Consider the following 17,015-nt stretch of genomic DNA (forward strand, 5'->3'; position numbering starts at 1 on the left):
ACCTCAGCCTCCCAAAGGCGCGGGATTACAGGCTGAGCCACCGAGCCCGGCTAAGTCCTAACTTTCATTGGGGCTGGTGGGCTTATGAAGGCTTACTACATTGTCAAAGCCAGCTAACTAGCTAGTGAGTTACAAATGGAACCTGCATGAACCAATGGTGAAAATGTCATGAATCAAAGATTACGATTCATCCAATGTTATGCTCCCAAGTTTCAAGAAAAAAATAAAAAAGCTGCCTCTAGCTATGCTGAGTGGGTTGAGGAAGTCAAACTCTTGTCTTCACTGTGCCCTTCCCTAACTATCATGCTGCCTGAGTTCTTCCATTTAGTGGCTCATTATTTGGCTTTTCTTGAAGCTCTTTGGCAAACATTTCTGACACAGAGAGATCAGAGATGATGGATTTATAAATTTTTGGGAATGAGGGCTGCTGAAGGTCATGGGTATCAGGGCTAATGGGCAGGGAGGTAGGTGTGTTTAGGCCTGTGTGGTAACTGGGGAGCATCAGTGTCAGTGGCATTCCTAACAGGATAGAACAGGGACTTATGGGCAGCTGCATCCCCTCTTTGCCTAGAGTCAATCCTGAGCTGAGGAAAGCGGAGAGATGTGGGTACCAGGTAAGAGTGAGAGATCCATCCCCCACCCCATCACTGTATGGGTCCCTGCCATGATCACAGGATGCAAAGCTGAATCAAGACAACTTCCTTGTTTTCAGATGAGAAAACTGAGATCAGATAGAAGTTAATAAAAGGAAAGGGGAAGTTGCTAGGCCACCAAAGACCAACTATGCTTCTTTCTGCTTTGCGGGAGCTGTCTTTGTTTATCCCTAGCTTGAACTCAGCCCCTGGCTGCAACTGCCACAGCCTAGACCCAGCCCAGACCAAGTGAAGGCACTGGACTTTTGCTTTTTGATTGGGCCACTGACTGGGCCAGGCCTGTCTGCTCTGTTGATTCAGTCTGCTACAGAGCCCTGACTCATGGGTCCAGTCTAGCAGGTGTCCGACCTGGGGCTCGTTGGGGAATGAAGCTCCTGTTGTTTGGAGCACAAGGGAAGGATTGGAATGCCCAGGGCCCCAGGGCTCAGGAAGGCCCGAGCCTGGAGGTGGTGGGTGGGGGGGAGTTGGGAGGGGTGAGGTAGGGTGGGGGAAGTGGGTGGGTGTTTGACACCTGGAACATCTGTTTTACTTGGTGGGGAGCTTCTAGCATAGTTCCTGACCTATCAAATATGTACAATCAGTATTTGTTGAATAACTTGGAGAGTCTTCTTTTCCTGCTTCTTCATTGATTTTCATCAACAAAAAGACATTAATCCAAGACCCAAATGTGGAGACAGAATCGTTAACTACTACAGTTAGGTACTGTTATATAGTTTATGATATCTGCCCTTCTTAAATGCTATCCTATTTAACCCTTGGAACAACCTTGAGAAATTATCCCCATTTCACAGAAGAGGAAAACAAGGCTCATATGCATTAGGTGGCGACTCTGGCTTCAGAGCAAGTAACAGATCCAGCTTTCGGGTCAGGCTTCTGGACTCGGTGGAATGTTGTTTTCATTTTCTCACAGTTTCAGGAGCCCATTTGGGTGTCATTTAGCTGGTGCTGGTCCTTTCGAATCCCCCACAATGTAACCTTGCTGCGTATAATTAGCGTGCAATCAACATGCACAGATTGCTCCCAGCACTTCCCCATTCCTTCCTTGGTCCGAAGGTAGAGTGACCTCTGCTGGGTTCCTAGTCTACCATGTCATCCATGAATGGGGGTAGGAGAGCTCCCTCAGAGAGCATATTGGGCAAAGGGCCTACTGCAGGGCTTTGTCTTTTAGGCAGGGCTTTATTGGTGTCAGCACTCCCCCTTCCTTCTCTTCTGTTCAGTTTCCATCTTTCTCACCATTTCTCCTTCCTTCAGTCTCTCCAGCCCCTCCCCCACCACACACGCTATCTTAGATCCTGAAGAAACTCATGGTTGGGGTTTGCTCAGCTCCAAATGACAAACGAACATCTTAGGATCCTGTTTCCCCTCCAGCTCAGAGACAATGAACCCTGTTTTCCTTCCAGCTCAGAGACAGTGAACTCAGACACAGGCAGCTCTTGTATCTAAATGGAGTGAAGACTATGTGTGCTGCAGAGAAGCCACAAAGAAGCAGTCTGAAGAGTATGCGTTCTCACCTTGCCTCGTCTTTTAACTTGCTGTGTGGCCTTGGGCCCACCCCTTGACATCTCTGAACTTCAAGGTCCCTTCAGGTAATTGGGAACTCTCTTTCAGAGATGAGATAAAGGGTTAATAACCTCACAACGAAATGGGCCAGCGCTCCATCAGGCTAATAAAGAGGAGAAGAAGAGGCAGCAGTACAAAGAGGCTAAAGGAACAGAAAGCCGGGCCAGCTCCTTTGTCTGCTTTCCTTGCCAAGTAGCCTGCCCCTAGGGCCTTATTTCTCTCTTCCCGTCTGCAGTGCTGACTCTGCATTGCCTTGCTCAGGAGAGAAGTCAGTAGAGGCAGAGCTGAACCAAGTAGAATGTGAACGAAGGGAGAAAACTAGTGGCACGTACAAGGGGGCTTTCTGGCCCTTCTCCCATCTGTGGCAGCTTCACGCTCCCATGGGGCCAAGACCCTGGCTTCCCACGGTCTCACAGGAACACCTAGAGCCAGAGATGCTGCTGTTGCTAGGTGATGGGGTAAGCAGGTCCTTGGAGGCTCTGGCAGGTGGCAGCTAGGTTGCTGAGGCCAGTGGCATGCAGTGGAGGAAAACCCAAGGGAAGGGTGGGGAAAGTTCTGTGGGTGAGCCAAGAGACCCAGAGGCACCCACAGTCAGCTCTCAGAGCAGGGCTCAGCCACGGCTGGCTCATTTGCTCAGGGGGCTCCCTGAGGGGGCCTCACACTACTCTCTGACTTCTGAACCTGCACGCCTCTTCCAACCCAACTGCAGGCAGCCGTGTCCTCTTCACGAGCAGCTGGGACAGGTAGTTTGATGCCTTTGCTGGACTGGAAACAAGGTCCTCTCTCCTGCATGCCTCAGCCATGACAGGTAAGACAGGGAGGGGTGTGCAGGGCTGGGGCAGGGGAGGAGGGCATGTGTTTCTGAGGTGAGCCTGGCTGTGCTATGGCAGCCCAGAGTGCAGGGAGGTTCTCAGAGCTGACTAATCACTCCTGCATCCAAGCATCCTAGGCATTATTAACCTGTCTCCAGGCAGGTTTACCCCCAGCCCAGGCCATACACAGTAGGGTAGCCAAGTTCCCACACAAAGGAGATTCAGGAAGCATTCTCACAAATGCTGCCTGTGTTTAGGAATGCTATGGCAACACTTTTTCCTGTAGATTTAACCTCAGCCTCGGCTGCTACATTAGAAGCCATTTTGCCTTGTTCTAAGCCACATAGGTGCTGACCTGTTGGCAATTTGAGCCGAACAATTTGGCCAATATTCTGCACATAATGGCTCCAGGGTAGCACTTGGGGCAGATGGGAGGTGTCAGGTGGCTTGCCATTATCTTGCGCCAGCCTGCTGTTCAGCTTCTGTCATTTAAGAATCAGCCTAGCTCTTGACTCCAGGAAGGGCCTGGGGAGTGTGATGATGTAACTATCCCTGACTCACAAAGGGAGAAACTGAGGCTCAGCAGTTATGCTCTCCCTCTAGAGACAATGTAAAGGGCAGGAGTGAGGCATTACTGCATGCCTGTTGGGTTGGATTGGACTAAAGACAGTGTTGGCTCCTATTGGAGGACCCTCGCTTCCAGGTGACACTGCTGTTAACTGTAGCTATTACATAATCCTTCTGAAATCCTTCTCTTGGTCTCAGGAGAAGCAGACCAGCCTTTCCCACCTTTCAGAGTTCTCAACAATTCTGTGTTCAGCTTTCCTTCTGCACCAGGGTGGTGGGTCTATCTGAGCTCACCTACTCTTCCCAGTCAGGTCTGTGACAGCTTCAAGCTCTCATGGGGGCCAAGGCCATGGCTTCCCATGGTCTCACAGGAGCCAGAGATGCTGCTGTTGCCAGGTGATAGGATAAATAGGTCCTTTGATCATCTTTGCACACCTGAAGGCACTGCCTGGACAATGACTGAAGAGGCCTGAAGAGAACCAGCAGGGGTCAAGCAATGCGTTCAGACTTCCAGCCTGATGGGGACACTTCGAGGTTCGCTGTTGGGAAGGTCTGATGGACTGAGTTTTTGGTGCAAATTAATGAGATGATGCATGTGGTGTGGCTAGCTTGGTGTTTGAAATATAGGGGAGTGAAATCAAATATAGTGGAGTGAATATAAGTGAAAATCAGTGTCCTCAGTACCAGGTACCCTAGAGGTGTAGGGACCAGAACCTCACACAAGGAGGGTCTGCACTGTGGTTCTATACAAGGGCTGGGTTGAGCATTCTCATTTGCTCTGGATGCTCTGATGATAACCAGCCTTGGGTGGGCCCATCTGGCTGCTGCAGCCAGTATCCTGGCAAAGGTCTCACCACTCCTAGATCTCTTTCCTGTGAACTCTGAACTCATGAGCCTATAAATAGAGCTTTAATGGTGCTTCAGTGATTTCACTGCATCTATTACTTAGTGATTGCATAACCTGAAGTTCCTCTACCACCTTCCTGCCCACTCATATAACTCTGTGAGAGCTTCGTGAAGTTTCTCCTTGCTGGGATGCCGTTTGCCAGGAGAGGCTGTGTTGTACAGTGGGTGAAGCCCAGACCTTGGAATCCTGCAGCCTGGCTCTGAATTCTACTTCTGTCACCACCATCCTGAGGCCTTCGGGAAGTTACTTAACTACTGAGAGCCTCAATGTCATTTGTACGTGAGAGAGAGAGTGAGAGAGCGAGCGAGCAAGAAAGAGAAATTCAATAAGTCTCTCTCCTAATGATTCCCAAATATATACAGCATGTAGCACATTGCCTGGTGCATGGTAACAGTGCAATAATTGTTAGCTGTAATAGTAATGATAACAATAACAATAGTTTATTCATTCAGTAAGGCACTTTCCTGGGGGCTGGAGGTACAGCAGTGAACAAGAGGCAAAGTTTTTGTGCCCATGGAGTATATTCTATTGTTTTTATTAATTTTTAATAACAATATTAAAATAAAACCTGGCAAGTTCATGACAGAGTGGTTACTCAAAATTATTTCTTATTAACGGGAAAGAGCTTGGTAGAGGGCCAGGCCTGTATGTGATAGGAGCTAAAGAAATGGCGGCTATTTTTATAATTTCATAGGCCAAAGGGCCTGACTTCAAGCGGGGATTGTGTGGTCTAAGTGCATCAGGAAAGAGTGACCAGGAGCATTAGGGGACGTAAAGTGATGACATGTGACCTGTGAACTCTCTGTGAAGAGAGGGCAGGGGATGCAGACTGGAGAAGCAAGGACCAAGGAACGCATGAATAGGATCCTTCAAAGTGTGTATGACTGTCTTGAGGTAAGGGCAAAGATGATGCTGGGGGGAAATGGGGGAATTTACAGAAAGCCCCTTCTCTTGGCAAAGGAAAGATTGCTTTAAGCAACAGAGTTTCTAGAAACAGAAGGTGTATGAGCAGAAGCTGGATTGATTGTGAAGGAGGTTTCTGCAGCAGAAGAGGGCAGGACCAGATAAGGGCTCTACACATCCCTGAGGGATTAGACTGATTCCCCAGCTATGTAGCCTGGGGAGGAAGGCAGGTCAGAGTAGATGGGGGACACAGTCTTTTCAAACACTGAATCTCTGTGGGTTTTTTTGCCCCCTGTGTTCCATATGGGGGTTGCATTAGATTTCAGTGAGGCAAAGGGTTCTGAAGTCAAAATATACTTGGGGAAACCACTCATCTAGAAGTCCACTTAGGTTCTTGCTTTAGGGTCTGTGATCCTGAAGAGCTGGCCTGAAACTTCTCTTGTCTCATCCCACAGATAAGACTAGTCCTAGGCCTGATCCACATATAATATTCTCTCCTTAAATCAACTTTCTTTTTTTTTTTTTTTTTTTTTTTTTTTGAGTTGGCTTCTCACTCTGTCACCCAGACTGGAGTGCAGTGGCCTCTCCCGGCCACCGCAGCCTCGATCTGCTGGGCTCCAGCGATCCTTCTGCCTCAGCCTTCCAAGTAGCTGGAACTACAGGCGCACGCTACCACACCCTTCTAATTTTTGATTTATTGTAGAGATGAGGTCTCGCCAAGTTGCCCAGGTGGGTCTCGAACCCGTGGGCTCAGGCAATCCACTCACCTCAGCCTCCCAAAGCGCTGGGATTACAGGCTGAGCCCCGAGCCCGGCTCACCTTTCTATCCATAATGGCCTCTTGGTAACTTGGGTTTTTTTTCCTGAGCAGCACTGAGTAAGAAACTTCATCTGAATCTTCCAGAGTATCTTGCCAGTACTTAGCACACAGTAGATGCTCAGGGAATACATGCTCAATGAATGAATGCATGCATGCAAATTATACAGGAAGAAGTTGAAATAGCAGGAAATGCCCAAAGCATCAGTCTACTCGACCTATACCAGCATCCAAAGCCCAGCCAGACCAACGGGCAGGATATTTTGTGGCAGAAGATACCACTGCCACTCCTGGACAGGGACCATCTGAGTCTCTGTCCCTCTTCCTCAAGTGTTCCTTTCAGCTGCTACACTACGAGAGTTTCCGGCTGCACGTGGATTCTTGAAGGAAGCTGGAAGCTGCCCTGGTGCCGGAGTAGGGGAGGGCTGCTGTGGTTTTGAGTCTTGTTTACAAATTTATCTGCTGTAGTCATGATGGTTAGTCATAGTGACAGGTTGGGAGGTGGAGTTAGACACATCACAGGGGGATAGCCATATTGGCTCTGCTCCGACTCTCCCCCTTCCCTGTCACTGGGGTTTCTAGACAGGCTCAGGCCTGTGCCTCCTGCACACCCAGCCCTGTCTGGGATGAAAACACCTTAGTAACATCCCAGATAGAATCTGGCTTGTTTTCCAGTTGCAGTTGGGGGTGAACCTTGTTTCCATTGAGCAGAAGCTGGTTATAGGGACTTCAGTCTTTGATCATTTATATGTCATTCACTCATTCATTCATTCATTCACAAACATTTACCAAGTTCCTAGTTCATGCCAGGCCCTGTGCTAGGTTTTGGGCTAAAAGATGGAAAAAGCACAGTCTGGTGGCAACAAGTTTACAAAAAAAGTGGCAGATGAATTTATTTTAGGTTTGGGAGAGTTCACTGTCTTGGGCAACCATTGCTTGGGAACATGAAGTGTTTTATTGAAGCTGATGTTTTCACCTAATTGAGAAGGAAGACTGTGGGCAGAAGAGGTGCCCAGGAAACCTGAGCCCATGAAGATTTTCAGGCCTGAGAGCCCATGAAGATTTTCAGGCCTGAAGGAAGACTGTGGGCAGAAGAGGTGCCCAGGAAACCTGAGCCCATGAAGATTTTGCGTGCTGCTGGATTGTTCTGGGGCTTGGGAAGCTTGTCGATAGTCCCTGAGCCCTGTTTTGTACCTGCTTTTCTCCTCTCTTTTTTTTTTACCCACTTCTTCCCGTGGCCAGGTCTCTTCTTGTTTTCCACATTCAGCTCTTCAGATCCCTTGGGCTTTGTCATGGGGCTAGGCTAGGGAGGGAAGGATGACTGCACTGAAGGAAGGTAGAGAGGAGGAGGGAGGCCTGGGGACATCAGGAGACCTGACTCGTAAAACCCTTCTCCAGGTCAGCACCCACTACAGAGCTCAACCCCCAAGGTCAGGAGGAAAGAGCCCTGGGAGATGGAGAGGGCATGGGAGATGCTGCTTCTACTTTAGCACGTGCGACTCCTTGGCCTGGAATTCCTCCTGCCATGCCCCACCAGCTTTTGTTCTGTCTCAGCCTCCCTCTGGCCCCCAGCAAATAGACCTCCCTGCTTGTTGCCTCACAGCATACATCTCAGTAGCTGGTTAAACACAAGTGTGTGATATTTGATAATCTCTATCCCTCCCCACCCTCTACCCCCTCCAGATTCAGCTCTGTGAAAGCAGGCTCCATGTCTGTTTTCTCTCACAAGTCAGCGAGTCTCTAGTGCCTGGCATGGATGAGGCATGCCACCCCTCTGAGGAACGAATGCACAGAGCTGGACCCTGCTGCCCAACCTGCTGGGGAAGGGTGGCCCGTGCCAAGTTCTGAAGGTGGCTCAGCTTGGCCCCACTGGGCATGGGGCGGGGAGTACCCTGAACCCGAGGTGTGTGGTGGAGCCTGCATGACCTTGCACGGGGTCAGAGCTCAGCCTGTCCCCCCTCTGATCCTTGTGCCCTTTGTTCCAGCCACAACACCTGACCCCCTTGTCCTCACTCTCCCACTGTTGTTGCTCACATGCAGCTCCTTCTGTCTGGAACACTCTTCCCACCTTCTCTGCCTGGAGAGAGATTTATCATCCTTCATAGATGAGTACAAATATTTTCTCTTCTGGGACAACTTCCTGACCACCCTAGAGAGAATCTACTACCTTCTTGGCTCCAGAGGTACCTTAAAATCACCACTGGTATTATACTTGTCACATTCTCTTTTTTGAGTACCTCAAGAGTAGAACTTCCCCCATTTAGAGGCTGGCCAATGGCAGGGGCTGATTAAATGGTGACTGACTGGATGGATACTCTTTGGGGTCACAGTGACACCAGGTGCCCTCACCCAGGTGGTGAGGGATCCAGGAGAGCAGGTAAAGACAGCAGCCCTTCTTTGCCCATCCTGCCCACTAGGGTCTTCCCACCACCCAACTGTCAGTTTGCCACCTCAGAGCCCAGGATGGCACGACCAGGACTCCTGGACCCTGTGCCTCAGTCTGGGGCAGCCCCTACAGTGCTCCCAGGCCTCTGCTGCCCACAGGCTGGCCTGCTGACTTGCCAGATTCCCAGGCTCAGCTGAGCCCAGTGAAGCCCCTTGGGTCTGTACCAGGCTGTCAAGGAAAGGAGGAGGTGGGAGGGGGGACCAGTTTCTTCCAGAGCAGCTAGAAGGGTCGGGAATGACCTCAGGGGTTACACCCCCATTTTATGGCTCATGGTTTATTTGGGGCCTCCGGGGCAGTAATGAGTCAAGGTCAGGATGGCTAGTCCCAGGGTCCCTGACTTCCCTCCAGGCCTAGGCTACAGAGTAGATACCAAGGGACACGTTTCCCTCAGGGACAGAGTTTGGGCTCTGATTTCTGCCCATGGCTAATCCCTGGCTCCAGCTCTCCCTGGGCATACCCAGTTTAATGGGTTTTAGGAAGAACCATTGCTAAGAAGCAGTGCCATGAAGAACTCTCTCTGTTCCGGGGAGTGGCCTATGGGGATGGAAGGAGGAGGGGAAGAAGACAGCAGGGCTGAGTCTGGGCATGAGCCCTCCCACCCTATCCCCAGGGCTGGGAGCTATGACTGTCCTGGCCTCATTAGAGGGAAATGACGGGGTTATTGGGCACAAGTGGTTTAAAGGTTAGCTGGGGGCCAGAAGCTTCCTTGATCCTACCTCAGAGCTTGGCCATGTTGCTTCCTGGCCTTTGGGGCCCCAGGCCTGACACCTCCCCCAGAGTGTGCCCACCTATTCCTTCACTCATACAGCAAAGCCCAGCTCCTTCCCTGAGTGTGCCACCCAGCTGTCATTTCCTAGAGTGACTTCCTATTTAGTCCTAAGTTCTTATGTTTGTATAGGGCCTCATGGTTTACAAAACCCATTCATGTATACTAGCCATTTACTCTCTCCACTAACCCTGTGAGTGCTCGTGGGGTGTTGTGGATCATATGATTTCCACTTCAGGGGAGAAAATGAGTCTCAGAAAGATCAAAGTCTCAAGACCGCACAGTGAATCAGGGAGCTGGCCTCAGCCTTTTGATTTGACAGTTAGCGCTCCGGTCATCTGCCCTGGAAACAATTCCCTTCTCTGTTGCTCCCCCTCAGAGCCAGCCCAGGTCTCCTCAGTGCCACCCAGAAACAGCTCACAGCCAGGCAGGAGCCCCAGGGGATGGAGTGTCCCTGCACAGAGGCTGAGCTTCTGGGGTACCTCCTTGGGTGGAGAAGCAGGAAGCTGGAATCCGGGTTCGATTCCACAGTGAAGCAGCCAAGCCCCTTCCCCTTTCTGATCCTCGGCTACTCTAGCACTGGGAATAGCCCATGCCAGACTCTTTAGAAGAGTGTCCTGGAAAGTGCTCAGGCTTCGAGTCAGTACACAGTCACTTGAGGGGCTCCTGAAGGTCACATCCTTCCCCCTTGGATCGCCGCTTTCTTTTTCCTTCCCTTTCACTTTCGTGGCTGGGTAGTGGCTGCCTCTTGGCCAAGGATCGGAGAATGAAGACCCCTGGGTTCCACCTCAGACCCAGCTATTGTCTCTTCCCCTCCCTGGTCCTCAGCTGTCCTCTTTGAAAGATGGGGCTGACTCTCTTTGCACCAAGACAGAGAAGTTGCTGTAGGTGTCCAGAAAAGAATGAGGAGAGAGGGTGAGGAAGGAAAAGAGACCCAGTAGATATCCACAAACACCCCAACTTGTTTGTAGGCCTCTCTGCACCATTATCTTTAAAAGGAAAAGGAGTCAGTTTCCCAAGGAGTGGCAGAGGGTCACCACGGTTTCCAAACAGTCCCCCTTGCCCAATCTGATCCCACTTGGAAAATTAGTGCCAGCCTTTAGCCAACAGACCAGGAGACACTGGGCAAAAGACCACACAGGATTCAGGAGGGAATAGTCAGAAAGGAGAGCCCTGGGTTCTGTGCTCGGCTTCTTTGAGGGGCTGGCCCAAGGACTGGGAGCAATGGAGGAAGAGAGGGGACAGGTGAGAATGAGACATGTAAGGGGCTGAGGGGTAGAGGGGATGCAGGTATTACCTCCTTTTTTTTTTTTTTTGAGTTGGAGTCTCACTCTGTCACCCAGACTGGAGTGCAGTGGCCGCTTCCAGCCACCACAGCCTCAACCTCCTGGACTCCGGCAATCCTTCCACCTCAGGCTTCCAAGTAGTTGGAACTACAGGCGTGCACTACCATGCCCGTCTAATTACCTCCTTTTTAACCTGGAAGGTGTTACAAAATTCCCAGCTGATGACCTCTCAGGCTGCTTGAAATGCCCTTTTGTGGGGAGACCAGCCCTCTCCAGTCTTGGGAGCAGATTCCCCCACACTCACCATGCTGGCTCTGTGATCTTCCCAATTTCTCTACAGCCTGGAGCTGAGACCAGCAATACAAGTCAGTAGGAAGGCATCCTCAAGTGGGTCCTGGTTGGCCAGCAGGTCAGAAATCCCTGGTCAGCGCTGGCTGGAAGAGGCCTAAGTGCAGGGCAGGCCTCGGTCCCTCATGTCCAGCATCCTTGTCCCCTTAGCAAGCCAGCTGCCTCCCACTGCTGTATTCCAGGATTGACTCAAGGACTGTGGGGCGCGTCAATTAAAACAACCCTATGCAGGTGAAGTTGCCAAACTGGAATGATTATGTATCTTGTAACCCGACACCATCTTAGGGGCAGGGACAACACCTGGAATCCTTCACAGGGCCCTTGGCCTCAGATCTGGTGACACACCTAAGATGCCACAAAAGTCTTCCCGCCTGAATGACTTACACTTAACTGGTGTTGGCTGAGGGTGATGCCAGAAGTATCCTCTCCTTCCTTTGAGTTACATGACTTCTCACTGTGTGGGTGCTTTCGTTTGGGGTTCTGGAAAGTTGGAGGAGTCTAGGAATTGAATGGCAACATTTGCAGTTCAGTAGAATGGGATCATTGCCAGGTGTGGATAGTCCACGGAGAAGGAGAGGGTTTCTTTTAGGGAGATAGGCTATACCCACTTTCTCTGAATCCCAGAAGTAGAGCTGTCCTGCATAGAGCTTACAAGTGCTTCTTGTCACTGTCTTACCGGTCATTAAATGTTTGAAAATCACTCTTGCTGCTATGGCTGGGGCCCAGATCTCTTCTTCCTGGTTTAATTCTGATGGCTGCCACTGCCTTCTGGCCAGGGGATTTGCAAGGTGAAACCTCGGACCCACAGGCCATAGAGCTGGGAGGGACTTGGATAACCATCTACTCCGTTCCTGTATTCTGTGGGCGTCAAAATTCCAGACAGTGAAAATCAATTACCTAATATCACAGAGTAAATTAGTGTCTGATTCCAAACAAATCTAGGTCTTCTTCCATTTCTCAGCCCTGACGTTCCCAGGGCTTCTACGTGTCATAGTTTTCATTCTCACAACCACCCCATGAGGAATATTTTGTTCCCATTTGTTAGCTGAGGAAGCTATAGCTTATGGAGATGAAGTAATTTTTGGCAGAACTGGGGCTGGAACCTGGTTTTCCTACCACTGCCAGCTGTGTGAACAACTTGAAAGCCACGGGTCTGTGATGACATGGCCCAGGGAGGACTCCCGTGATGGCTCAGCTGGAGGAGGAATACTGGGTAGATTTAACTGATTTTGGCCACATTTCAGCTGATCAATGAGGCAAGACCTTGGGCTTGTCTCTGAGCAGCAGAGATCAGAGGCTGGCCTAGAGGGGCTCCAGATCCAACATGGCCACAGCCCTTCTCCACTCAAGGGTAGTGGCCTTTAGGGTTGGGAGTTTGGAGCAGAGCCAAGAGCCTGTGATCTCAGAACAGGAACCTCCTTTTAAGCATTGCAGCAGTGGGGCAACAAGAGGCTGGTGGGCCACCCTGGGCCAGGTTTTCCGTTGTTTTGGTTCCTCTACATGCCAAGCTAGATGCCTGGCCCACAGGTTTGCATGTCTTTACCGGGTACTCAGGTTACGAACCGGGAAGGAGGTAGTTGCCTGGACAAGAAGGGCAGCAGGGCATGGCTAGGTGGAGACACAATGACTCAGCCTCCTGACTCCAACTCCTAGGTGAATCTGGGAGCTCGTGGAGAAGAAACACATGGGCAGAACTGGGCAGGGCAGCTATGATGCCCGGGGAGGGGTCTGGAGGTCTATGGGTGGAGGCATAGAGGCTTGGGCAGAGGCCTACTTCTCCCAGGTGCCAGGTGCAGATGGCTATACCAGAACCCTAATTCTTCCAGAGGAAGCCTCAGCTCCCTCTCAGCCCTGTCCTGCTTGTCTCTTTCTCTTTTCCACACATCTCTTTAGATTCTCCTCCTGTTTTTCCTTCCCATTTTTCTTCTTTTCACTCTCCTTTTATCTCTTTCTCTCTTCTTCCAGTAATATTTCCTCTTCCTTTTCCCCTTTCCTCTTCTGTTTCCAGCATGTGAGTCAAGATCAGAGACAGAGTTATCATGATGCTCAAGTTCAGAGCCCCTCACTCCATGACTCCATCCAGGGCCCTGGGGAAGGTTCCAGCAATGTGTTTATGTAGTCATATGGCTTGGCAAATTTTGCAAAAGATTCCTTTGATGTACTACTTCTTAAAGAAAGGCATTCAAAATGTATAAGATTCAGGCCTTACAAAACCAGGATCCTCCTTGGTCAATAGCATGGGCAATCGTAGCCTGGAGTCCTGTGTCCTAATGTCAGCCACTAACGATTTGTATGACTGTGGGCATTTTATTTCATGCTCCTGAGCTCTGCCTTCCTCATCTGTAAAGTGGGGATACTAATAGTACTGACCTCATAAGGTTGTCACGAAGATTAAATGAGATAATCCTTGTAAAGTGTCTGGTACCTAAGGGAGATTTATCTGATTCATTTCACGAGATATGTGTTTATAGAGCTCATGTTAGAGCTGGCTCTTGTGCTAGGCACTGGGGATTAGGAAGTAAAAACAGGCCCTGAACACTCACACCTTATAATCTACTGGAGGATATAGGATACATTCACACATCACAATAACTTCAAAAGATGTCCTAGTAGAGATGAAAAGAAAATACTTTGGGGGTTTGGAAAACACTTTTCCTTTTTTTCCTTCCTTCCCTTCTTTCTTCATTTTTCCCCTAGATATTTTTACTTAGATATGTAATTTGTAGGACAATATATTATTTGTTAGTTGTTTCTGATTGTGCATTTGATGTTAATATCAGTAGTCACCCACTCGTCCATCTATATGTGCCTGCTCATACATACATCCAAGTAAATATTTTTAATGATGATATCAGACAATGTGGTTAGACACTGTGGTTGGAAAAAATAAAATAGTTCCTGCCTTGAAGAGCTTGGTCTGCTCACGTACAGTACTTCCCTCCCCTTTTTTTTTTTTTTTGAGTTGGAATCTCACTCCATCACCCAGGCTGGAGTATAGTGGCATGCTCACAGCCACCCCAGCATTGAGCTGCTGGGTTCTGGTGATCCTTCTGCCTCAGTCTTCCAAGTAACTGGAACTTGGAAGTGCACACTACCACACCCAGGTAATTTTTTGATTTATTGTAGAGACATGGTCTCATCATGTTGCCCAGGCTGGTCTTGAACCCATGGGCTCAGCCTCTCGCTTCAACCTCCCAAAGTGCTGGGATAACAGGCTTGAGCCACTGCGCCCGGCTGTACTTCCCCTATTAAAGCAGGAGCTTCTGAGGGCAGCAAGCCCACTAGATCCTTCTAGCTCAAGGTGTGTCTGTGAAATCAGCTGTGTTGACATCAGCTGGGAGCTTGTAAGAAATGCAGAATTTCAGCATGTTCTCCCTCTTGCTCAATCAGAATGTGCCTACAAGATCCCCAGGTGATTCCGCTTTACCTTAAAGTTTGATCAATGCTGATCTCTTCCCACACTCAAGAGTGGGTAGAGGCTGTTATAGTGAGCTGAATTCAGATACTGAAACTTGACATAGATGAACCCCTGGGGTTCTTTCCAGACAGCAGAGCCTATGGCTCTTTCCTCTGAACCCAAGTAATTTGAGATCAGTTTCAGTCAGTGACAGACCCTTTTGCCCAAATCTCTTCCAAGAAATTAGGTAGAGAAAGACACAGAGGGTGGGCATGAGCTGGCAACAGCTCTAATCATCCATGCCAAGCAGCTCTGGAATGCTGTGTAGGGAATACAGTGACTGTCCTGCAGGGACAACAAGGGACACCTTGGCTCACTGTGAGGGAGTGCAAGCAGGTTCTCTGTTGATGTAATGACTTTCTAGAGAGGATTTTCACTGTTTAGCAGTCCTGATTCTAAGGCATGGTTTAGGCCCTGAGACGGTCAAATGGAGCCTCAAATATCTATGCCAAAGAACTGGGGAAATTGAGAATCCCAAACCTGAATCTCAGCCCTGACCCCCAGTCACTTATTGGGTGAGAGCTGGCCTTCTGCTTGTAGGCCCTGCCAGAATGAACAGGTGTTCCCTTCCACACATGCATGATCTAAGGCTGGGGGCAGGGGTGGGGGGAAGACAGGTGTGAACCTGACAGAATGACAGAATATGTTTGCATCAAATAAGCCACACACAGTAAAGATATGGCTAATATACAATACATGCCCCTGTATACCAGGCTCTTATGCCTGTGGGAAGAAGTCACATTGCTTTATTTTTTCCTTGCAGCCACTCTAAATTATGGGTGCTACTGTTACCTCCATTTCACAAAGGAGGAAACTGAGGATCCAACAGGACTGGGATCTACATCAGGGTAACACAGGATGCCTAGGCCTTCTGTACCACCCCATGCACAGGTGGGCCCTGCATGGATTGTGGCAAGGGTCTGCAATGGCCTCCGTAGTCCTCCAGGGACCTCTGAAAAGCTGCTTAGGTCCCCATAGCATCAGAGCCCTGCCTGGGCTTACCTTGGGTCCAGGGGCAGCTTCTCCATTGCCTGTGTAATTTGAAAGAGTCTCAGGGAAAGATCTTTTCATTGAGCCCTCTCCCCTTAAATTAGGTGAGGAACGAATTTCAGGTTACTTCTGAGTCCAGCCTCCTTCTTTTCATCTGTTTCACCTGGGCATCCCAATGGTTAGAAGACACGGGGAACAGTGGGGCTAGAAGATACTGTTTTCCATTCTAGCTGTGCTATAGATTTGAAATCTTGAATGTGCAGTACATTGATGACTTTTTTTTTAAAAGCTTCTGATTAGAAAGTAAATAGTGTAGATTTACTTTATGACAATTATTTTCTCAGAATCTGGACAATGAACAACATATACAGGGAAGAACCCTCAGATGCATTTTTTTTTTTTTTCCTTGAGTTGGCGTCTCACTTCATTGCTCAGGCTGGAGTATGGTGACATGCTCACGGCCACCCCAGTGTCAAACTTCTGGGCTCAGGTGATCCTTCTGCCTCAGCCTTCCAAGTAGTCAGAACTACGAGTGCGTGCTACCGTGCCCAGCTAATTTTTTGATTTATTGTAGAGATGAGGTCTTGTCAAGTTGCCCTGGCTGATCTTAAACCCGTGGGCTCTGGCAATCCCCTCACCTTGACCTCCCAAAGTGCTGGGATTACAGGCCTGAGCCACTGCACCAGGCCAGGTGCATCTTTAAATCTTGGCTATAATGGCTCTGTCGCATACCAACTGTATCACCTTGGGCATGTACTTAACCTCTCTGTGCCTCATGTTCCTCATCCATAAAATGGGGACAATAATAGGGCTTACCTCCTAGGGCTGCGGTGAAGGTTGAATGACATAATACTTGTAAAGTACAGTGGCATCTAGCACAGTAAATGCCATCTAAATAGTGTCAGCGAAGTGACAATGATTATTATGTGTTACAGGTTGAAGGAATATTACCTTCAAAATGTGCTTTTTTGGTTACTGTGTGCCCTATATGCTACACACAATGTTAATTAATTCTTTGCTGCTTCATCTACAGTCCAGGAGGAAGAGAGACAAACTCTCTCCCCCTATGAAACTCCTTTCTGTCCTTTTATATCCAATCCTGAGAAAATGGCATTAAATCCATTCACTCTGCCCTCATGGCCTAATCATCTCTCTTAGGCCTCATCTCCCAACATGGTTGAGCTGGGAATTAAGTTTCCAACACATGCTCTTTGGGGGACCCGTTCAAACCATAGCAATAACCTGGCTAAAACAGAGTGTCTGGGGCCCTGAGCCCCCTGGGAGAGATCTTTTTTTTTTAATCTGTGGCACCAGCACAGTGCCTGGCACACACAAGGTGCTTAAATGTTGGTTGCGTACATTTAGTTTAAAGCACAACTCCTAGCCGGGCTCGGTGGTTCAGCCTGTAATCCCCGCAGCTTTGGGGGGCTGAGGTGAGTGGATTGCCTGAGCCTGCGGGTTCGAGACCCGCCTGGGCAGCGAGACCTCATCTCTACAATAAATC

The 17,015-nt window shown here is 49.3% G+C and overlaps 1 protein-coding gene across 2 annotated transcripts in view; it reads right to left on the bottom strand.

The window, feature by feature from the left end:
• TMPRSS4 (transmembrane protease, serine 4) overlaps positions 1-11,319 on the bottom strand; it is a 38,320-nt gene extending 27,001 nt beyond the window's left edge. Inside the window, exon 1 of one of the 2 annotated variants that reach the window (XM_008050980.1) lies at positions 11,021-11,319. In XM_008050980.1, coding sequence (XP_008049171.1) covers positions 11,021-11,023 — 3 coding nt within the window. In that variant the 5' untranslated portion in view covers positions 11,024-11,319. The remainder of the gene's footprint in view (positions 1-11,020) is intronic. The other variant, XM_008050986.1, reaches the window with a different exon arrangement.
• Positions 11,320-17,015: the final 5,696 nt, after the last annotated feature.

The sequence above is a fragment of the Carlito syrichta genome, unplaced genomic scaffold (assembly GCF_000164805.1).
Source record: "Carlito syrichta isolate Samal-C Ts95f unplaced genomic scaffold, Tarsius_syrichta-2.0.1 Scaffold63326, whole genome shotgun sequence".
In the NCBI taxonomy this organism is placed as follows: Eukaryota; Metazoa; Chordata; class Mammalia; order Primates; family Tarsiidae; genus Carlito; species Carlito syrichta.